Genomic DNA, 25,151 nt, shown 5'->3' on the forward strand with positions numbered 1-25,151 from the left:
AAAAGAAAGATAACATATCAAGGGAAAGAAAGATTAAAAAAAAAAAAAAAACCCACAATTCCCTCCAGCTCAACTACAACCAAGTATGATCCCATGCCAAACCACCCACCAGTCCCACTTCCCCTCCACTTGTTTTGCCACTTTTATCAAAGACAATTATAAGTGTTGATGATACAAAAAAAAGGCACCCAAGCATTGAGATTTATTCACAAAGTTTAAAGATAAGGTCATAAACTACAGGAAAATTCTTGTCATTGAAGTACTCGAAAAACTCAAAAGACTAATCCTGTCCTTGAATAAGGAAAAAACAGTTATAAAGGAACCATGGTTAATCAAACATAGATGTGACTTTCCTGCTAGAAAAGTTTTCTGCATTTGATTAAACTCACCATGGTCCATAGGAATCATAGAGAACAAAATTATTGCATAGAATGAAGAATATCTATAAATTCTTGAAGTGACTGATTTCTATTATAGAATTTCTGTTTTCTTATTCATTAGTGACTTGCTGATAAATAATCATATTTTGAGCAAAATATCTGTGTTTGTGTCATTTAAACAATGAAGGATATCAAGACTTTGAAACCATGCATGCAAGTTCATAAGAAATCTCTATGTAGAACCTTTTTAAAAAACCAAAAACAAAAATATAACCCAAAGACATCAACTCAAAACTTAAAGTAATGGTTGTGACAAGAACATGCAAAGCTGCTGAGCCCAGAAAAGTTGGTAAAAAGATGACAGAGCTCTTGCACGAAATATTAAATTTAAACAATACAGAGATCGTATCAATTGATTTAATCTCAAATCAAGGGTTCACTGAGGTGAATCAAGCGGTTCTGCTATAGAACCTTGCTTAATTAATATTTGTCTATGTATTTATGATGATTGTCGTAGGTGTCAATCATGTCCAAACTTGTAGCACATACAGTTTGGGTTGAAGATTTCTGCCCACTTAATATGTTGATATTAACTAAATATCTATTCATTTCTTACTTTCGTCTCTAGGATGAATGCAAGCGACTACGAAAAAGCAAAAAAGTGTGGACTTATCAATCGGCTGACTGTTATAACAATATGCCCTTTCTCCAAAAGTGTTTTTTTTTTTTTTTTTTTTTAAATTAAGCTATAAATTGTCCATCTACATAGCAAAAAATGGTCGTTTGTAGGGAGATATTCAAGAGAAGGCAATGGTACTTTGATTAATCAATTTTTTCATGCCATGATCATCAACCTCAAACATCTCCTCAAACAACTAAAAGTCCCCCATGACAGATTAGGTAAATGGGAAAGCTCTTTTATAATTGTTTCCTTTTACATTTTTCCTTACGCAGATGGTTTTTTTTTTTTTTTTTTTTTTTTAGTTTTAGTATTTGCTTTACTTGGATGGAACTCACCAAAGGAGAGACAGTGACCATCATTGACCCTGATCAGAAATCTCAGTTTCAAAGAAAGGAATCTGAATTTGGATTCCAAATAAAGCTAGCTAGCTAGGTGTAATCTATTTTCAAACCTAGTTGGAATTTTTCTTGTCTTGTCTTGATCTTCTAGCTAGCTCTTACTTAATAATTAAGAGACTTTTACTCCTAAACATCTCGATAATCTGCTGTCAAAATTACCAACAACTCCACCAGTACACATCATCGATGTTATACTGATAATCCAGTAGTTGGGAGAGCTTAAGGCAAACTACTAATTAAATCAGCTACCTAAACAAGAGAAACTAAAATTTTGTACTGTTCTTTGACAATCCATGTAGAGAAAAGATTAAAATTATTAAAGCAATAGTGCTTAGAGTGAATATATCATGTTTGACCATCTATGATCATTTGAAAGTGTTGCAATGTCTCCCTCCAAAACAGATCAATTTTTACAACATCTGAATTGATGCATTCAACAAAGCTAAAAATCCAAGCTACCTCCACAAGAATCTTTTAAATAAAAATTTGATCATTCATAATTTTTATATGTCAACACATGACCTATATATATACATGTCAATACTATCTTTTGCTATCCATGAAGATTCAGGAAAAAAATATATAAAATAAACAAAGCTAGAAGCATGGAAAAGAGCCTGCATATATATATATATATATATATATCATTTTGAGGAGGTAAGGTGAGGCCTAGCTAGTCATGTAAAGCATTAGAGACTTATTTGGCGGAGAATCCCAGGCTGCCAAGTGGCCCCCTTAGGCAGGTCCCACACCCCCATGAGCCAATCATGGAATTAGAGACTTATTTGGTGGGGTACACAGGTCAGGCCTAGCTAGTTATGTAAAGCATTTGCTCATTACCTTTAACATATATATATATAGAGAGAGAGATCAATAATTAGCAATAAATTATTAAGAAGATGATCCGTGCTATAAGTAATAATCAACAAAGTATTTTGATCCATGATAAGTACTACAAGTAATTGGGATTTGTCATCTATTTTAATTATAAGGGTCCATGCTTGTTTGTTTGGTACCTTGTATGAGAAGATTTGATGAAAAGATTGTTTGTCTTCATATTTATCATGTGCTCAACATAAATAACCAAAAAGAAGCTCATTGATTTTAACATTAATTTTATAATCCAAGTACTCCTTGGAACATATATATATTTAGCACAATTATTTTCTGCATTTGAATGCCAGCTAACTAGATCATGCATGTAGAACGAGGTTTGACTAAAAACATTAAAAATAGGTCCCTCCTAGAAGACATCAACAGAAAAAGACATATAAATAGAATGTTTCAAACCTGTGATTACAAGAATAATTAATTGCTTTTTGAAAATTAGGATTGTGGAAAAGGAGACATTTGAAATCACAACAATTTAAATTCAAAGACAAAGCCAACGTATGCGGCGAGTGGCTTTGAGGGTGGTGGAACATTAATTTAGTTTTTCTCGTGCGAAGCGATGTTTAACAATATGTATATTTCGGTTGGATATTAGACTTTTTAAGTGTAAGAAAGAAAGAGATAGCTTAAACTATGATTTTTAACTTTGGGGAAGTTCTACTAAATATCTTTTTTCCCTTTGATCATTTCATCTTCCTTAGCAGTTCTATCAGTTTTATATCGACGAAATATCTGAATTGACTTCAACACATTAAGTGACATTAGTTTATAATTGTTTTATAGCAGTGTTTTAGGTTCAATAGAATAGAACCTAATCATCACAAAGTTGACACTTTTAATAGCATAAAATCAATTCCACCTTGAGAAAAACATTGATTTCAAACCTATAAATGAAAAGTAAGAAAAAGAAGTTGCTTTGAATGCCAAGCTCTACAAATGCATCCCAAGCACATTCATTCAAGGCATAAAGCAAGAAGATCAGCTGACAAATTACCCTATTTTTCTCCCCCATTAAGGCCATGGGCCTGAACCAGACATACAGTATTGTAATAGTAGGTCAATGAGTTAAAAGCCACCACTATTTTGTTACCTACGATTTACTTTGAATTCCCCCACGCTTTCAGTTCCAAAATCAACACCATTTGTTTATTAGTCAGTCTAACATAGGATTGTTTGTATTGATTTTAAAATAAAGTATAAGAATTTCACAGTTACATTATACATACACAAACACATAGGCAATTTATGCACAAACTGAAAGAGCAAAAACACATTTGTTTCTACTTGACCTAAACGGTTTTATTAAGAACATGAAGTAAAAAAACAGAGTATTTTACTTTTGGAAATCGACTCCAACCGAGTGGAGGAGACGATGGGATGGAAATGAGTTGGATAACCCACTACTACTGAAAAGGGCCGACAATGATGACGAACGGCATCTTAAGGTGTCTAAAAAATCGCACTTTTTGAACTGGTATAGCCTCAGCTAATGTGAGTGTAGACAATGATGAGTAAGTTTTGCTTACACAAAAATCTACTGTGTGGAGTAGCTTCATTGTTAATGGTGGATGTAGATGGAGGGGATCATAGCTGTGTAGCAAAGAAATTTTGAGTGGGTTTTGCTTAATGTGCAGGTAGAGAGAAATGGAGAAGAAGAAGTTGGGGAAAAAGGTGACATTGGGATTTGGGAGTGCACGGGAGAAATGTTAACAGGTGATGGGGGGAAATATGATTTTCTTGCGTTTTGGCACCTTTTACATTAAAAAGGAATTTGCAACGAAATTGTCTGTTGCAACAAGGTTTTCACTTTTGGCGGCGCTTTTTAACACCACAATTGTGATTAAAAGCGCTGCAAAAGCTAGAAGATTATTCTGGGCAATTTTTTTGCGCCGCAAGTGTAGTTAAAATCGCTGCAAAAAGTAAAACTAAAAACACACGGTTTGGAAGCTGCGTTGACCAAGAAATCGTCGAGCATAATAACTTATTGGGGCAAAATTATTTCCAACAAACAATAAATCGCTGCAATAGCCTATATTTCTTGTAGTGACGTAGTACGTACTCATCCAATTTATCTCTATTGGGATTCATAATATATATTATGATCTCAGAACTTCAATTTCAATACTTCTCAAAACTAATGTTCGTCAGTACTTTTCTATATATATATATATATATATATATGTTCAAGCATGGTTAATTAGATCATCAGCTGGTGGCTAATTGGACACATAAAAATTGTGATCAAATTCTTGATCATAATTAATATATCCTAGCTTGCTAGCATCCTACGTACGTACCATGCATGCATGCATGAGAAAAAAAAGAAAAAAGAATCCTCATCTCTAAATTTTTTTGTCTCTGATCCCGCCGGCCTATATGTATATATATATATATATATATATATATATATATATGGCCTTGATGTGAGTGACAAAAAAACACAACAATCAAAATTACTTTCTGATTATCAAGAACTCAAAAACCTTTTAAGGTTTTACTTAAAACTATTGCTTGGTATGATGTAAAAAAACTGAGATACTAATTAAGAAACGTACAATGCATGCAAGCTTGCATGGTATTATGAAAAGTAAGGGCTAGCTGATTTCCCATCCTGCAGTACTGCTGCTCATGCTTACAATATCTCAGATGAAAGTAGAGAATCATGAACGATGAGATCAAAACTAATTAGAAACAATGTTAAAAAAAATGTAACAACTGGTCACCAATATCATCTGCATGACTGCATGCATCGTGTGCAGGTGAACAACGCAGCGATTTTGGGAGCCAAAGTAGACTTCGATGTCATCTCGTCTTTTATCAAGGCGCCAAATGCAGATGTGCAGGTATATATGACGTTTGAGAAATGATAGTTTTAATCGTGAGTATGTAGGTGCCGCACAATCATTTTAAAAAAGTGAATAAATACGGAACCTACATGAAAAGAAAATTAATTTTTTATTAGTGGACTCCACTCTTTTTCAAAGTTGTTGAGGGAAAAATTAGTTGATTGGCATATTCTTGTAAAAACCTGTGTAAAATTGAGTTGTAACAAGTGTTGAAGCAGTGTAAAATGAAAAAGATTGAAGTGTGCTCAACATGGCTCAACTGGCACTCGATCAGCGCTCGAGCGAAACCCATCCAGAGAGGTTCGCTCGTCGTGCGCTCGACGTGGCGCTCGAGCAGAACCCATCCAGAGAGGTTCGCTCGATGTACGCTCGACGTGGCGCTCGAGCAGAACCCATCCAGAGAGGTTCGCTCAATGTGCACTCGACGTGGCGCTTGAGCGGTTTCAAAAGACAACGTGCGCTCGACACCTCGCTTGAGCCAATGTTCAAGACAACCTAAAATTCATGATTTTGAGCGCCGTGTCTTGCTGGGACTATAAATAGAATAGCTTATTTCTGTTCTTTGGTGTGGAGAAATAGAGCAAAAACCCTAGTTGCTTCAAGAGCTATAGAGAGAAACTTTTCCTTTGAATCTCTCTTGGACAAACACATATCTACCACACCACACTCAAGATCAAATCTTATTCAAAGTCTATTGAAGTGGACGTTTTGTTTGGCCGAAATGTTTCTGAAGCTGCTGTTGATGCAGAGATCGAGAGGTTCTCATGGGATGCTATAGAAAGGTCGGAATTCCGACACTACATGCGTGTAGAGATCGAGTGGGTCACTCGTGATGTTGCAAGCGAAGTTTAGAAACTACAAAAGTTTTGTGAGTGTCTTTATATTGGTTGTAACAAATTTTTTCTATCGTGGATTTTAGGTGGTGGCTTACACCCGGAGTGGTTTTAGAATTTGAAGACATTCTTCAAATGAGTTTCCACTTCGTGACCAAATCTCTGTGTTGATTATTTGTATGATTTGTGTCATCTTTTAATTGCTTATTGTCATTAAATTTTATTAGATTAGAAAATTTGAACCGCACATATTCACCCCCCTCTAGGTGTTGTATGTGATAGAACCACTGCTTTTTCAAAAGTTACTGCACGGTACTTGCGTACTCCATGACTATATGTAGCATTACTCATATATATATATATATATATATATATATATATATAAACCTAATTTTAAAACTAAAAGCCCCTATTGATTACTCTTACAACATACAATTTATTAGTAATTATTGTGAGAGTAATTAAGGAGCTGGTGCATAATTTTTTACCTTTTAATTTAAATAATATTTTTTCAACAATAAAAAAGAAGTAAATAAAAAGGATTTCAATAGCGTACGTTCGAAAAACTTAATAAACGGACGTTATATGTACTGATCTGTTATATTTAATGTTATGAAATGATTTCTTTTAATTTTAATTAGTGAAATCGATCAGATCAGGATATATCTTTAAATTTTAATATACAATAATATTTACTTATCTTCATAATCCACGGCCTACCCTTTTAATGTTAAAATGAAGGCATTATAATATCCATGACAATTCAAAGATATCACAAGTTAGCTTATATATATATATATATATATATATATATATATATATATAAACATATTTTGTTATAGAGATCACAGCAAATAAAAAGTTTACTCATTTTGGTCACAAATGACTCATAATTTGCAACTAAAATGATTATTTTGCCACTAAAAATCTAGTCCAATAAGAGCATTTGATCTGTTGTAGTGGATTGAGTATATATATATATATATATATGTATATATATATATAAATTAAGAGAAAATATATTTGTAATCGTGAATTGTGCAATCGTCGTGTAATCGTTTTGAAAAAAATTAATAAAACATGGGATCCACATGAAAAAAATATTAATTTTTTAATAGTGAACCCCACTCTTTTTCAAAACGATTAATTACGTAACGTTTACACATTTTACAGTTGTACGTAGAATTACTCATTAAGTAATGTTGTTGTGGATAAATTATATAGGAACAAGCAACAGTACCAGTAAATGATCTTAGTGAAATAATGTCTCAAACTTATGAGTCAGCAGAAGAATGCGTGCAAATCAACTACTACAGAGCTAAAAGAGTAGTAGAGTTGCTTCTCCCCCCATTCCAATTGTCCGACTCACCAAGAGTCGTCAACGTTACCACCTCTGTCGCAAAGTTAGAGGTGTGTATATATATATATATATATGCATGGATGCATGTAACATATATATATTGTCTTTTGAAAAATAGTACTATTTGTTGGAATATAGAAAATCATATAGAGAAATTAGAGTTAAAATCTCTAGAAGCCAAACATAGAGGTTCATCTGAAAATTGTAAATAAATAGTTAAGTTAGTTAAGTCTGTTACAGATATGCTTGGATAAATGAAGTGCGTAAATAGACCCTTTGCACAGTCTTTTATCTTCACGAAAGTAATAAGAAATATACAAGTTTCCATTCATACAATTCTCTCTTTTCAAGTTTTACACAATATAGAATTTTAGATGGTATCAGAAGAGTAAAGAAAAGTCTTCCGCTGAACTCCTTGCTTCATTCTTCTGTTCTTGATTTTTTTTTTCTCGTCTCTTGCTTCTATGGCAACCTCTGAAACACTTTCTGAAAATTCTTCTAAGAGAGCTTCTATGGCGAATCCTTGTGATGATTCCTCAAGCTAATACTATCTTCATCCTTCTGACAATCCAGGAGCACTTCTTGTGTCTAAGATCTTTACAGGTGAGAACTAAATTGCATGGAGTCGATCGATTTCAATTGCACTCACTGTCAAGAATAAAATCTCCTTCATTGATGGAACTTTACTTCAACCTAGAATTGATACTGATTCTAGGCTTCGAATTGCTTGGCTAAGAGCCAATAATCTAGTGCTATCATGGTTAATGAACTCAATTTCCAAAGAAACTCATGGCAGCCTTCTTTATTTTACAACTGCTTTGGATATTTGGGAAGAACTAAAGACAAGATATCTTAGAAGTGATGGTCTGAGAGTTTTCTCTCTGGAAAAATCTCTCAGTTCTATTTCTCAAGGTTCTAAAACTGTTACTGAGTATTTCAGTGAGTTTAAAGCCTTGTGGGATGAATATATCAGCTATCGACCTATTCCTAGTTGTAAATGTGGAAATCTTGGTAGGTGCACATGCAATATTCTCAAGAATCTCACAGATCGACAACAATCTGATTATGTGATCAAATTCTTGGTTGGATTGCATGATTCATACTTGGCCATCAGAAGTTAATTACTCCTTCAATCCCCTCTACCATCAATGAGCAAAGTATTTTCTTTGTTACTACAAGAAGAAAGTCAAAGATCTCTGTCAAACAGTGTTGGAATTTCCCTGGACTCTCATGCCATGGTTGTTGCCCAACCACAAAGACAATCATCTACTGGTGCAAGATACATGAAGAAGAAAGGAAAAACAGATTTGGTCTGCTCTCATTGTGGCTATTCTGGCCATCTTACAGACAAATGTTTTCAACTCATTGGATATCCTCCTGAATGGAAAGGTCCTAAAGAGAAAATATCTCTCAATGTGCAATCTGGAAATTCACCATATGCACAACCCATTGCCAACAATGTATCTTTATTGAACAAAATTCAAGTATTCCCAATATGGTATTTTTTCAGGAGCAAATAAAAAATCTGCTTACCCTAGAAAATAGCCTATCCAACTACAATCTTAATACTGATTCCATAGTTAATGTTGTCTCCATTTCAGGTATATCTTCTTCCTGTAATATTGTTTCCTTTTCAAAGAATTCATACACTTGGATTCTTGACACAAGAGCAACAAATCATATGATCTGTTCTCCCCATCTTTTTTATTCCAAAAGCTTACTTAGCAAACCTTCTAAAGTCCATTTACCAAATGGACAATTTGTTCCTATCATTTTCTCTGGAAATGTCACACTTTCTCCTGACATAACCTTACAAATGCACTGTTTGTTACTTCTTTAAATATCAATCTGATTTCTACGTCAAGATTGGCTAAAGATAATTCTATTAGATTGTTCTTCATTCAATCCAAATGCATTTTGCAGGACTTGAGCAAATGGAGGATGATTGGGCTTGCTGAAGTCAAATCTGGTTTATACCCCTTATCTTAGATTAGGACATGTTCCATCTACAGTATTATAGATAATTAGTAATCTTGATTCTTCTGTAAAAGCTTCTCAAAATCATGTATGTGAAATATGCCCCTTAGCTAGACAAAAGAAGCTTCCCTATCTTGTATCAAACATTCAATCAAATAAAATTTTCCAGTTAGTTCATATTGACATCTGGGTCCCTTTTCTACAGCTTATTATTCTGGATATAGCTATTTTCTTACAATCATAGATGACCATACTCGTTTTACTTGGCTATATCTCATGAAAGCAAAATCTGATACAAGATCTATACTTACTAGCTTAATCAAATATGCTCAAACTCAATTCAAAACAAATATTCAAACTCTTCAAATAGATAATGGTCAGGAGTTTAACATGCCTCTTTTCTATCAAGAGCATGGAATAATACATCAATTATCATGTGTTGAATCTCCACGGCATAATGGTAGGGTTGAAAGAAAGCATCAACACCTACTAAATATTGCTAGAGCCCTTCTATTTCAAAGCAATTTACCTTTATCTTACTGGATAGATTGTGTTCTGATAGCTACCCATCTTATTAATCATGCTCCTTCGTCAATTTTAAATAGTCAATCACCATACTATTTCTTATTCCAAAAACAACCAAGTTACAAATATCTCAAAGTATTTGGATGTTTGTGTTTTGCAAGCATACTTTAAAATAATTGAGGCAAGTTTTCACCTAAAGCTTCCAAGTGCATCTTTCTTGGTTATCCACCAAATGTCAAAGGATACAATGTACTTGATATACTTACTCTCAAAACCTTCATATCCAGAAATGTCATATTTCATGAATCCATTTTTTCATCTATTCCTAATTCTATTCATATCCCATTTGTCTTCCCTAATTTTCCTCAAATATATGACTGTCCTACTACAAAAAATTCTCCATCACCTTCTACAGAAAATTCTGCTTCATTACCATCTTCTAATATTACAAATCCATTACCTACAAATCTGAGAAGATCTGAAAGAATAGGTATTCTCCTCAATACTTGCAGAACTATTATTGTGGTAATTTGACTAAAAGATCTTCAGCAGCTCATGAACCTCATGGTTGTCCTTCTTCAGGTAAACCTTACACAATTCTGTCTTTCATTTCTGATTCAAAACTTTCCAACAATCACAAAGCTTTTGTTCATGCTATCTCCTCTATATATGAACCTAGAACTTTTAAACGAGCCATCTCACAACCTTAATGGCAACAAGCCATGGTAGATGATATTAAACCCTTGAAACTAATAAAACTTGGGAACTTTCAATTTTGCCTCCTAACAAAACAACAATAGGTTGCAAATGGATTTATCGCATAAAATTTAAGGTTGATGGCACATTGGATAGATATAAAGCTAGATTGGTAGCAAAGGGCTACACTCAACAAGAGAGACTTGATTTTTTTTACACTTTTTCACCTGTTGCTAGAATGACAATAGTGAGAATTTTGCTAGCTGTAGCCACATCAAACAATTGGTAGTTACATCAACTTGATGTAAATAATGTTTTTTTGCATGGAGACTTAAATGAAGAAGTATATATGCAGCTACCACCTAGTTTCTCCGCACCTAATGACCCTCAAGTATGCAAACTAAAAAAGAGTTTATATGACCTAAAGCAGGCCTCGAGACAGTGGTTTTCAAAATTGTCCACTTCATTACTTCAATTTAGTTTCACTCAAGGAAAGTCAGATTCATCACTTTTTATCAAGCAAATGAAAATAGTTTCATTACTCTATTGATATATGTTGATGATGTTATTGCTGCTTCCATCAACTTAGAGCATATATTTGCTGCGAAGGATTTTCTGCATAAATCTTTTACAATAAAAGACTTGGGCGAGTTGAAGTATTTTTTGGGGATTGAGATAGCTAGGTCAGCCAAATGCATTGCTTTATGTTAAAGAAAGTATGCCCTCGATATTCTACAAGATAGTGGTTTTTCTGGATGCAAACCTGCTGCTTTTCCTATGGAATGAACCTTGAAACTGACTGCAAATGACTCATTAGACCCTTTGCCTACAGCATTTTATAGAAGACTAGCGGGTCGATTGTTGTATCTAACAATTACTAGGCTTGATCTTGCTTATTTAGTACAGGCATTGAGTCAATTTATGGCTAATCCTAGCACCTTACATCTCAAAGCAACCGAGAGAGTCCTCAGATACATCAAGGCAACACCACGCCAAAGAATTTTCTTATTTGCTAAGTCTCCATTGCATCTAATGGTGACGGCGAACAATGTTATGCTTAAAGAAAATAACACGAACTAACACTTTGTGGAGTCACACCACAATGCATCCCATCTCAGGAGCTTAAAAAAAATACTTTATTAAAAATTTCTCTGCCTTTCGCATGTGCTCCAGGCACTTAAATAACAATAGATTTTGGAACTACTTTCTGGAATTTCATTCCTTATTGAAAACGACTACTACTGACTTTTGAGACTTATCTCTTATTGATAATTATTAAAATAAATCTAAGATAACGATAGGATAATTATTGGAATAGATAACGATGCGGATCACTACTATTCTTCATAGACTATCACTTCACGTAGGACTCCGTCAATTCCTTGTAGACTATCACTTCGCGTAGGACTCCGTCAATTCCCTCCGTCCCCAAAGGAATCCGACTCGGATGGATGCTTTGATTTGTAGAGCTCATAGAGATCTGGATTAAGACGTTGCACCTCTTCAGTTTGTAGCCAACAACAATCAGACAGAGGTCTATTCTTCCATTTGACAAGAAATTTTTGATATCCACCTCGTCTAGTAGATACGACCTGGTCATCCAAAATTTCTTCTATACTTTCACGCGGCTTGCTTTGAGTGGGAATGGTGGCTGTCGGGGAAATATCATGTGGAGAAGAATCGTGGCCATTATAGGCAGTCAGGTCATCAACATTAAAGATAGGACTAAATTGTATTTCAGGGGGTAATTCTAACAAATAAGCATTGGTTCCCAAACGCCGCAACACCTTGAAGGTCCAGCTCTACGCGAGTGTAATTTCGTTAGCGCACCTTTGGGAAACCTTTCTGGCCGAATGTTTGTGAGTACCAAATCCCCTGGCTGAAACTCAACATGTCGACGGTGGGCATCCGCTTGCTGCTTGTATGTAGCGTTGCTTTGAGCTATACGACGACGTACCTCATTATGAACTTCTTGCAGATGATGATAGAAATCGGATGCTCCTTCACTGATTTGCGGTGGCAATGGTAAAGGCACCAAGTCTAGTGATGTGCAAGGTTTGAGGCCTGTAACAACCTCGAATGGAGAACGCCCCGTGCTACGATTGACCGAGTTATTGTAAGCAAATTCTGCATGAGGTAGAAGGAGGTCCCAAGTAGTGCCATGGTCCGCAACGAGACAGCGCAATAAATTTCCCAAGCTGCGATTCACGGATTCAGTTTGTCCATCTGTTTGGGGGTGGAAAGCACTTGAGAATTGGAGCTTTGTACCAGTCTTTGCCCACAACGTTTTCCAGAAATAGCTAACAAATTTAACGTCACGATCAGAGATGATAGTTTTTGGTAGGCCATGAAGGCGTACTACCTCGCCAAAAAAAATAGAGACGACTCGAGAGGCATCGTAAGTATGAGAACAGGGTAGGAAATGTGCCATCTTGGAGAATCGATCGACAACCACAAAAATTGAATCATGCCCCCAAACGGTTCGTGGAAGCCCCAGCACGAAATCCATACTTAAATCTTCCCACGGTTTCTCAGGCACGGGTAATGGAGTATAAAGTCCCGTATTTTGTTTTTGCCCTTTGGATAGCTGGCATATACGACAACGTTGTACTGCCCGTTGTACATCCCGTTTAAGGCTGGGCCAGAAAAATTTGTCTTCAACGAGATGGATCGTCTTGTCACGGCCAAAATGCCCTGCTATCTCTCCTGCATGTAATTCTCGAATAACAAAATCTCGGATGCTGGTAGCAGGCAGGCACAATCTGTTGCCAAAAAAAAGGTAGCCATCTGTGATGGAGTAATTAGAATATGATGTGGTGTTACCCGAAGATATCTCCACATAGATTGGGCCCAGTTTCGGATCAGTGCCATAATTCTCTTTAATAGATGTGAGGCCAGTGGTGGTCACAGCCAAGGTGGTGAGCAATGACGCTCTTCGGCTGAGAGCGTCTGCCACGCGATTTTCAGCCCCTGCCTTATGTTTGAGCACAAACGAAAATTGTTGTAGATAATCTACCCAGCGGGCATGCTTGGCACTCAGATGTTTTTGGGACTGGATGTGTCGAAGGGAATCACAGTCCGTATAGAGGATAAATTCTCGATGAATAAGATAGTGTCTGCAGTGGCGGAGGGATTGAACAATAGCATAAAACTCTAGGTCATATGTCGAGTAACGACATCATGTTTCGTTGAGCTTCTCACTAAAAAATAGGCAATGGGGTGCCCTTGTTGACTGAGCACACCCCCGATGCCGACGTGGGAGGCATCACATGCTACTTCAAAGGGTTGCTTGAAGTTCGGCAGCCGCAAGACAGGAGCTTCCGTGAGATGTTTCTTGATGGTTTGGAAGGCTTTTTCAGCGGCTGGGGACCATGTGAAAGGTCCGTTCTTAATGCACTCAGTGACAGGTGCCATGATGCTACTAAAATTCCTGATAAAACGCTTGTAGAAAGAAGTGAGTCCATGAAAACTACGGGCTTCATGCACGTTTGTGGGGGCTGGCCACTCCAATACGGCTTGCACCTTAGAGGGATCAGTAGAAATTCCTTGCGACGACACTATAAAGCCCAAAAACACCACCGACATTTGAGCAAACGCACATTTCTTGAGATGAACGAAAAAGCTTTCAAAACAGAGAACTTGAAGTACTTGCCGAAGGTGACTCAAATGTTCTGTGTAGCTCCGATTGAAGATGAGGATATCGTCGTGTTGGGAATAACTGTAGATCTAAGACTAACTTGAAGTATAGTAGCGGAACTAAACGAAAGAAATTGATGACAATCACACAGAAAGAACACCAAGAATTAAGTGGTTCGACTCAAAATGAGCCTACGTCCACTGGTGGGGTCGGTATCGGAGATTTCACTATCAACAAAGATGGAGTACATATGAATACAACAAAACTTCACAAGGAAGTTATCTCTCAAACTCACTCTAGACTTCTCTCTCAAGAAAACACTAAAAACTAGACAAAAAAGTGATTTCTGAAGTCTTAAAGAAAAAAGAGGCGCCGTTTGGTATTTATAGGAAAAGTGAGAATTCACTTCTGTGAACATTGGCTCGAGCGAACGTTGAGCGAGTGTCGAGCGAGCGTAGGTTTTGCACAGTTCGCTCAAGCCAACATACGAGCAATGCTTGAGCGAAGCTCTCTGTCTGAATTCGCTCGAGCTGAGTGTCAAGCGAATGTCGAGCAATGCTTGAGCGAAGCTCTCTGTCTGACTTCGCTCGAGCCGAGTGAACCTCCGCTCGAGCGAACCTACGACACATGCACGTTCAATCTGAATTCAAGCCACCTCTTAACAAATCTCCACCTTGGCTTGAACTCTGCCAATTTAAACATAAAAAACCTCCGACCACAAAACCAATCCCCACCATCAAATCCTTTACGGGAATAACAAAATGCGAACACCAATCAAGTTCAAACAAAGTTTGAACTTGTATACTGCAACTGGCTTAGTCACCATATCTGCTGGATTCTCTGTAGTAGCAATCTTCAGAATCTGTATAGCACCCTCTATAACAATTTCTCTGAGAAAATGGTACCTGACATCAATGTGCTTCGTTCTCTCATGATACATTTGATTTTTGGTCAAATGTATTGCACTCTGACTGTCACATAATACTGAGATCCCATCTTGCTGTAAACCCAAATCATTGACCAAGCCTTTCAACCAAATGGCCTCCTTAACAGCCTCTGCTGCTGCCATGTACTCTGCCTCTGTAGTTGATAAAGCAATAGTAGATTGCAGTGTTGCTTTCCAACTAATAGCTGACCCACACAGAGTGAAAACATAACCTGTCAATGATCTTCTCTTATCTAAGTCTCCAGCATAATCAGAATCAACAAAACCAGTAACTTTAGAACTAAGATCGACATCCCTATCAAATATTAACCCAAAGTTCAGGGTTCCCCTCAGATACCTGAGTATCCATTTCACAGCCTGCCAATGAGTCTTACCCGGATTAGCCATATACCTGCTAACTACGCTCACGGCCTGTGAAATGTCTGGGCGGGTGCAAACCATTGCATACATGATGCTGCCAACTGCACTTGAATAAGGAACACTAGCCATGAACAGTTCCTCTTCATCTGTCTGAGGAGATAGGCTAGCTGAAAGCTTAAAGTGCGTAACAAGTGGTATACTTACTGGTTTGGAATCAAACATCCCAAATCTCTGAAGCACTTTCTCAATGTACTTTCCCTGGGACAAGTACAACTTTCCAGCTTTCCTATCTCTGAAGATTTCCATTCCAAAATCTTCTTCGCAGCACCTAAGTCTTTCATTTCAAACTCATTTCTGAGTTGAGTCTTTAACAAACCTAGGTCAGATATGCTTCTAGCAGCAATAAGCATATCATCAACATATAATAGCAAATAAATGAAAGACTTATCAAATAATTCCTTATGATAAACACAAAATACACCACCACGAATTTGTTAATGAATGGACGAAGAACTTGTGTCATCACCCTCATCAAGGTGCTAGGGGCATTTGTGAGCCCGAAAGGCATAACCAGCCATTCGAATAGTTTGTCCTTCGTCTTGAAGGCTGTTTTCCACTCATCTCCAACTCGAAGCCGAATCTGGTGGTACCCGCTCCGAAGGTCCACCTTAGAGAATATTTGCGCACCATGCAACACATCTAGCATATCATCTAAACATGGAATGGGAAAACGATATTTGACCGTAATCCTGTTGATAGCTCTACTGTCAATGCACATGCACCAACTTCCATCTTTTTTTGGAGTGAGGAGTGTAGGCACTGCACACGGACTGAAGCTTTCACGAATAAACCCCTTGTCAAGTAGATCTTGGACTTGGCGTTGTAGTTCTTTATGCTCAGTTGGACTCATCCTGTACACTGGCATATTCGAGAGGGTTGCACCTGGCATCAAGTCTACTGCGTGCTGTATATCCCTCATTGGTGGCAATGTCTGGGGCAGTTCATCTGGAGTGATATCTTTGAACTCTTCTAATAGCTCTTCTATTTCTGGTGGTAGGGATTCAGTTGTTGGTTGTGAAGTGACCTTTTTTTCAACTAATGCAAAAATGACGCCACACTCTTGGACTTCCGAAGTAAAGCGTCGAAGTGCGAGCACCCTGTTCTCTACAGTAGGGGAATCAAAATCGTGGATTTTCATGGGTTGAAGTACCAGCTTCTTATTGCCGAAATAGAACGAGTAAATATTTTTGTAACCATCATATTTGACCCTCCGATCGTAAAGCCAGGGACGACCCAATAATAAGTGGCATGCTTTCATGGGAATAACATTGCAGCACAATGTATCCACGTAGTGTTTTCCCAGGGAGAAAGTGATCAAGCACTGGTGTTTCACTGGAATTGATGTGTCATCCACCCAACTGAGTTTGTAGGGGTTCGAGTGTTTTTTTACTGGTAATTTGAGCTTGTGCACTATCTCTTGAGAAATAACATTCATCCCGCTACCATTGTTGATAATGAGATTGAGGGCCTTACCTTGATGTTCTACCCTTGTATGGAAAATGTTTTCACGCAACCATTCATCTCCGTTGACTTCTTCCTTCTTCTTTCCTGCCAACACTCGTCGAATTACACAAACGGGAAGTTTGGATCCTAATAGCACCTCCTCTGAACCCGTCCCTTCAACGTCATCATCTGAACAAGAACCTAAATTTTCTTCCACCCTCTGCTCTTGATTTTCACACGTTAGTGCTAGCTTTTGTTCTCGGGTGGGGCAGACCACTGGAAAATGTCCCTTGCCCCCGCACTTGTAACATTCCTTGGGTTTATTCCTTCCCATATCACGCTCGAATGACATCTTGACTGGTGTATTAAACCCTCGGGGGTGGGGGGTTATTGCGCGCCGGTGTATTTTCCTTAGGCATGGTCATACTCCAGTGGTTCGTAGATTTTCGGAAACTAATTTGGCTACATTGTTGTTCTATTCGAAGAGCCAACTGATAAGCCTCTTCAATGCTCACTAAACGAACTGTGAGTAGTTCTTTCTTAATGTCGTCCCTCAGCCCAGCCTTATATCTGGCAATCGATTGGCGCTCGGTCTCAGACACACGACTTCGAATGCTAAGTTCATGGAACTTGTTGGTGTATTGATCTACAGTCGCATTTCCTTGTCGTAGGAGTAACAGTTCTTCAAACAACATCTCTTCATAATCTATTGGGAGGTATTTTTCTTGCAGCTTTAATCGCATCTCTTCCCAATCGGTAATGGAGGGTTGATGGAGGCGATGCAGGTGTTCTTCCACACTTTGCCACCAAACTCGAGCTTGTCCTTTCAACTTCATCTTCACAAATCGCACTCTACGATCGGCTGCCAGACTGAACCAGTCGAAGTAATCCTCCAGGGATGTGATCCAATCTTGAAAAGCGTATGGGTCCACACTACAAGAAATTAGACTTTTTCCAGCGATTTTAAGATCACCGCAAAAAAAATCGCTGCTAAAAGTACTTATTTGCTGCGATTTTTAAATCGCCGCTAAATTTCAGCGCAAAGTTGACGAATGCGGAAGGAGAGTTTACTTTTTTTTACATGGACTTTTTGTATCTTTTGCGGCGATTTATGTCGTCGCAATAGAATATTATAATTGTAGCGACTTTTTATTTCGGACGAATCAAAAATTGCCGCTGTAGATGTATTTTTCAAAATCATTTTCTTATTAGCGGTGAATCAGTAGCGCCGCAAAAAACTAATAAAATTAAAACCCCGCGTTTTCCCCTCATTCCTCTAATTCCCTCCAGACAATTCCCAATCTCTATTCTCCCCCGATTCCCACTCTTCATGCCTCCACGCAGTAGTCACTGCACGCCGCCGTCAACCCACCCTCACCGTCCACCTCCACCGTCGTCGGCCAACCCAGCCAAGCCCCTCCCTCGCGGTTTCTCTCTCCCGCAGTTCTCCCTCGCTCTTCACGATCGAAGTCATTTCTCCCTCGGGTTCCCTGTGCCGCCGCGTCCTCAGCCGCCACACCACCTCCATATACCGACGTAGCTAACCCCCCCCCCCCCTCCCAAAGGTCCCAAGGCCATCCACCGATGGCTTTCTTTAGTGCGCTTTTTGCAGATTCAATGGGAAAAGCAGTCTCGCTTCATGTGATTTGTGGAATCTTGGCTATTTTGATTGTTTCTCTGGTGAAAGCAGACGACCCATATAGGTACTATACCTGGACTGTCAATTATGGAACTCGTTCTCCTTTGGGTGTCCCCCAGCAGGGAGGTAATTTTACTTTTATTGTGCTCTTAGATATAGTCTCGTAGCACTAGCTAAGAATTAAGATAGGAAAATTTTGGTTTCTAAAGATTTGGTCTTTGATTTTTGAAGGTAATCCTTATCAATGATCAGTTTCCCGGACCTAGACTCGAGGTGGTGACTAACGACAACATCATCCTCAACCTCATTAACAAGTTAGACTAGCCATTTCTGTTGACATGGTGAGCTTTTCCTGTGTATATTACCTGTTTTAAAGCTACACATGATCTTGTATTGAAAAATAAAGTGTTCAGTATATGCTTCCGTGATGTTAAAGAGGGAGATACTATCATACTCTTGATGGGTTGTATATAAAGGCTATTAGTAAATTACCATCCCCTGGATACTGTATAGATGAGTAGTGACAATGGCAAGACCTTGACTGAAAAAAGAAATTCGGACCATTTCAAAAAAAATTCCCCTTTTCTTTCCCTACTTGGTCTCTGCCTCCTTGCTGCTCAGCTTTGTAAAATTAAATTAAGAAATTCCCTACAGCATATATTTAACTGTGTAGGTTTGTAGTAGGATGATCTCAAAGTCCACATTTGCAGTTTCTTTGCTTTCACATTTGAGTATTTGATTACGGCATCGAAACCAATAAGGTGGTTTACTGAGAACCTGTTTTATGAAAAGAAGGAATGGTATTAAACAAAGGAAGAACTCATGGCAAGATGGAGTACTGGTGTTGGACATGGTTCTTCGGGAAGGTTGAAATATTTACAGTTTTGTCTCCATGCCTGAACCAAAGGTCCCTTTGTCGAGTTTATCTAGTTCATGAAATAGGGTTCACTTGGATGAAGTAGGTTGGGAACAGTGCTGAATCCGTCTTTCACCACATGCATAGAGATTAAAAAATGTTCATTGTTTTAAATCTCTTCAAGCATTTAACATCAAGTTCCTCCCCTCAGAACTTTTCCTGGTGGGTTTTGTAGATTCTGTCTGTGACCTTTGGAGTTTAAATTTTGCTATTTTTTGTCACGTATAAATTGTCCTGTTAACTACTTGTTGTACAGGCTCATTGTAGTTTTGTGTTCCGGTTCAACTTTGACAACATCCTCTTTACATGAATTCTAGTCTTTATCGTTTCTGGGCACGGAATGTCTTATCCACATTACATTCTCTCTCCCTTTCGTTATTTACATTTTCCCAGTAGACAGTAGACATAGTTATCATTTCAGTGGACATGCATACCAATTGCTTTTCCTGCAAAAGTATTGTCTTTAATTTAATTTTTTTTTTCCATTTATGAGGACCAATGCATGAGAGAAGGCTGCCTACAAGATCTTCCTGACATTGCCCACGAAATATCCAAAATTTAGAACCTAACAGTAGTTGGAATGATTGTCCAGGATATATCAAGTCTAGAGGAGCAATGATGCATTGTGTTGGTTGCATTTTTTGTAAATCTTTGTTTTCGCTGTTTTACGTTGCAGGCATTCAAGAACGTGTTGGATAAATATATGGGAGTAAACTTGGATGGACCAAAGTCAGGGATTAAATGATTCTTGTAACAACTTTCCCGGCCGGTAACTCAGGAGAGCATCTCATTCATGTTCACAGGTGAAGCTTTTTGTACGAATTGGTAACTTTTGATGGGAGTAGTCCAGAGTTTTGTATATTATGGACCATTACTTTGAACAGTGCTGCGCATCTCTTGCAATGCAACTCCTTGAAATCATTCCCTCATGTCAGATACAACATGGTCCACGAATACTCCACATATTTAAAGAAAAGTTCATAATTAAAATAACTTAAAGTAATTCAGATAGAAGGCATGTACAAATGCTAGTTGCATAAAATCTTTATTGAAATGGTGCAAACATGTTGCTGTATTTACGAACTAAATTCACACCTTTTATTTTTTATTTCAAATCCTTGGGGAGCCATAACTTGTTTGAGGGGACTGAAATTGCCTTAAACAATGGGCTTTGCAGATGTTTAAGGAGAGAAGGCTACAATGAGGAGAAATTGGTGGTGGAACCATTACACATTACCAATGGCCTCGTTCAAAATCAGACACCCTTGAGTTATGGCTAGAAGTATGGAGTTTGTGATGGAAAAAGGCTATTAATAATTAGTAACTTTGTGAAAATGTACCTGTGTTTATTTAATGTGTTATTATGTGATAATCCTCTCTTGAAGTTTGTGGGAAAGGCTAAAGAGAGTTCTGTATGGGGATTTGAGGCTGAATGGGGGGGGGGGGGGGGGGGGGAGGGGAGGAGAGAAAAGCATGAAAAACAAGTTTTGGTAATTATTAAGGTTGGAAGGGAGAACGAGGCAAAAGGGAAGGTTTCATGAGTTGAGATTCCCTGATGGGGAAGATGACATATGAAAGTGTTCTTGGGAGAGGAAGAGGGTGGGAGGGAAAGGGAATAGAGGATAAGCTTTTGGTTTGTCTGGTAGCACAGCAGAGGAAGATAAAAAGAGCAGTCTTTTCTACTAGGCAAATGGCATGTATTGTACCTAAATCCTGCCACTTAGACATATACTTTCTAAAGGCTTGGATATACCATAACAACCAACCTTCCTTTCATTATTCCCAAGGTCCTCTCTCTCTCTCTCTCTCTCTCATACTGTGAATATATTAGTTGTAGTGGCAAGGAATTTTGCCTGCTGCATGCCCTATTCCTTTATTTGGAATGATATATGGATCTCTAATATGCATAATTTGGGTATAGTTCATCAGGGTTAATCTTGTGAATATTTTTTTTATTATTTTGTGAAATATCTTTTTCGGCGATTAAAATTCGCCGGTAATTTTTTTTGCAAAATTGAAAATATTTCCGGCGATCTAATATTGCCGCAAATAATTTTTACCGGCATTTTTTGTGGAATTTGCGGCGACTTATATTCGCCGCAAATAGTTTTACAGCAAATTTAGTTATTCGTTGGAATGAGCTTGCTTATTATTAGCGGCGATTAATAAACTTTTAGCGACGACTATAATTCGCCGCAAAAGTTTTCCCGGCGATTTAATAGACAACGCAACGGATATTTACAGCGTTTTATTTAGAATTTGCGGCGAAAAAAAATCGCTCGAAAAGATAACATTTTTTGCAGCAATTTTTGGCTTCCGTTGGAGTAGATCAGAAGCGGAGGGCGAATAGGCAGTGATTTTTAAATCGTTAGGAAAAGTAAATGACGGCGATTTAGGGACTTTTCTCAGCGAAAATAATCGCTGGAAAAAGTCACTTCTCTTGTAGTGTCAATTTTCCATGAAAGTCTGGTACCTCCACTCTCACTCGTCGTGCTGCATCATCAAAGCTGGATTCTGAAGTTTCTGGCCGAATTGCGAAGGTTTCCATGCGCAGGTGGGATGGATTCTCTCTGGTATGAGTGCGAGGCATCCATCGGGATCCTTGGAAGGGTGTAAGTGGCGGCATCTGCCCATGGTCATCAATATTTGGGCCCCCCTCAGAGAACATCCTGGATTCCTCGTTGTCTTGCCCATCGTCTTGTTTATTAGTGCCGGATCCTTCAGGTTTGTCAAACACATGGTTCCACACAGCATCCATTCGCTTAGTGAGGGAACCCACTTGGTGGACTACCTCTAAAAGAAGGTCATTGCGTTGCTGTTGTGATAGACAAGGGGTATTATACGATTTAAAGTTTCGTGTACTCATGGAGGCGAACTACGTAGGAACTTCGGCTCCTGATACAAAAATTGACGGCGAACAATGTTATGCTTAAAGAAAATAACACGAACTAACACTTTGTGGAGTCACACCACAATGCATCCCATCTCAGGAGCTTAAAAAAATACTTTATTAAAAATTTCTCTGCCTTTCGCATGTGCTCCAGGCACTTAAATAACAATAGATTTTGGAACTACTTTCTGGAATTTCATTCCTTATTGAAAACGACTACTACTGACTTTCGAGACTTATCTCTTATTGATAATTATTAAAATAAATCTAAGATAACGATAGGATAATTATTGGAATAGATAACGATGCGGATCACTACTATTCTTCATAGACTATCACTTCGCGTAGGACTCAGTCAATTCCTCGTAGACTATCACTTCGCGTAGGATTCCGTCAAAAGGCTTACTCAGACAATAATTGGGGCGGTTGTATTGATACCAGAAAGAGTGTCACTGGTTTTGCAATATTTTTTGGAGATTCTCTCATCTCTTGGAAATCAAAAAAACAACCTACAATCAGTAGGTCATCTACAGAGTCTGAGTATCGAGCATTAGCATAAACTACATGTGAACTTCAATGGTTACATTACCTACTGTCTGATTTAAACATTGAACATACTCAAGCTGCACTGCTATACACAGATAGTAAACCTGCCTTTGAGATTGCATCAAACCCAGTACACCATGAGAGGACAAAGCATATCCAATTAGACTGCCATTTAGTTCAAGAAAAGCAGCATGAAGGTCTTATAAAGATCTTCCACATTCTTTCTAGATTCCAAATAGCAGATATATTAACTAAGCCTCTCAGTTCTCTCAACTTTCATTACCTTATTCGCAAGATGGAAACGATTAATATACATTCTCATCTTGAGAGGAAGTGTTGGAAAATAGAAAATCATATAGAGAAATCAGAGTTAAAATCTCTAGAAGCCAAATAGAGAGCTTCATCTGAAAATTGTAAATAAACAGTTAAGTTAGTTAAGTCTTTTACAAATATGCTTGAGTAAATGAAGTGTATAAATAGACCCTTTGTACAGTCTTTTATCTTCACGAAAGTAATGAGAAATATACAAGTTTCCATTCATACAATCCTCTGTTTTCAAGCTTTACACATTATAGAATTTTACACTATTCATCATCATCTTTTGATATATATAACATTAAATTATAATTAACTGATAATTAGTCTTGAAAAATAATAAACAATTGATATTGATTAGTTTTTTGTTGTCTTCGACAATCATTTGTTTTAGAACATAAATAACGAATGGGCTAAAGGAATATTAATTGATGATAAGAGGCTAACAGAAGAGAGAGTGGATGAAGTACTGCATGAGTTTTTGAAAGATATGAAGGAGGGTTCCTTGGAAACCAAAGGCTGGCCTCCTCATTCATCTGCTTATATTGTCTCCAAAGTTGCTCTGAATTCCTACACAAGACTTCTTGCCAAGAGATACCCCAATTTCCGCATCAATAGCGTCTGCCCTGCTTTGTCAAAACCGATATAACCAAAAACATAGATATCTTGTCTGCTGCCAAAGGTGCTTCATATTCAGTGAGGTTAGCGCTGCTACCGAAGGTGCTTCATATTCAGTGAGGTTAGCACTGCTACCGAAGGGTGGTCCTACGAGCATCTTCTTTCGTCACCAATAAGCAACACTTTATTAGATTGAAAATTAGATCCTTAATCATTTTCATATGGATCGGATCGATGAAATAAAAATTGTTGTTCTTCATCTTAGATCAATCATCTCCAACGTCTTTTGTTATTTCTAGTCACATGTACTGTTGATGTGACTTGTGCATGATCTCAAGTGGCTGTCTAGCTAAATAATGGGTTCATTGGTAAGTCTTGTGATTTTCCATGAATTCTCTACCTTTCATGCGTACAAGTTTCTATTAAATATTTTTAACATGAACATTAATATTTTGATTTTCGATTTTTTATGATTCACGATAATAAATAATTACAGTTAGAAAACTTACATCCCTCCATCTCATTTTGATGAAGTACCTTACCTGATTATGAAAGAAGAATCACCCTAAAAACTTTAACTTCGAGTGTCTCCCGATGACTAGAGGCACAATTATGTTATAGGTGCAATTCTTAATATTTTTCATGACACTACTTCAATCCAATTCGACGATTTTCACATTTCTATCTAGTTGCATTTCCTTCCCATGAGAAATAACTCAAGAATTATCAATGGCTTGAAACATCTCATGTAGCAGTTACATACATCCATACCATGAAAATTATCTATGAAAGCAATGAAATATTTCTATCAATCAAACATTATAGAGAAAAAGGTTTAGATGTGTCAATTCATTATCTCAAGAAACTCCATATTTCTTTTGGCATATTTTATTGATATGTTTAATTTGCTTTTCTTTACATATCCTTATATTAGAAAATTTAAATGCGGAAAATATTTTATTTACTAACATCTACAACTTTCTTGGAGATATTCTCCAAACTTGAATGCCGCAAATTACGTTTCAAGTTCTATGCCATAAATTGAAAATTTTTTTTATGAATCATATTTCGTTCCAATACATGCCTATAAGTGTAGAATACTTTTAACAAAAGTATTATGAATGCATGATGAATAAAAATTTTATTGGAATGAAAAATGGAACCAACATAAATTGCATTTTGAAACAAGTTAA

The 25,151-nt window shown here is 37.4% G+C and overlaps 1 protein-coding gene across 2 annotated transcripts in view; it reads left to right on the plus strand.

Annotated features, from left to right (window-relative positions):
* Window positions 1-24,418, plus strand: part of LOC121246250 ((+)-neomenthol dehydrogenase-like) — a 44,295-nt gene extending 19,877 nt beyond the window's left edge. Inside the window, exons 3-6 of one of the 2 annotated variants that reach the window (XM_041144355.1) lie at window positions 5,111-5,194; window positions 7,255-7,440; window positions 23,735-24,060; window positions 24,099-24,418. In XM_041144355.1, the coding sequence (XP_041000289.1) occupies window positions 5,111-5,194; window positions 7,255-7,440; window positions 23,735-23,989 (525 nt within the window). In that variant the 3' untranslated portion in view covers window positions 23,990-24,060; window positions 24,099-24,418. Of the gene's footprint in view, window positions 1-5,107; window positions 5,195-7,254; window positions 7,441-23,734; window positions 24,061-24,098 lie in introns of both variants that reach the window. The other variant, XM_041144354.1, reaches the window with a different exon arrangement.
* Window positions 24,419-25,151: the final 733 nt, after the last annotated feature.

Source organism: Juglans microcarpa x Juglans regia, chromosome 1S (assembly GCF_004785595.1).
Source record: "Juglans microcarpa x Juglans regia isolate MS1-56 chromosome 1S, Jm3101_v1.0, whole genome shotgun sequence".
In the NCBI taxonomy this organism is placed as follows: Eukaryota; Viridiplantae; Streptophyta; class Magnoliopsida; order Fagales; family Juglandaceae; genus Juglans; species Juglans microcarpa x Juglans regia.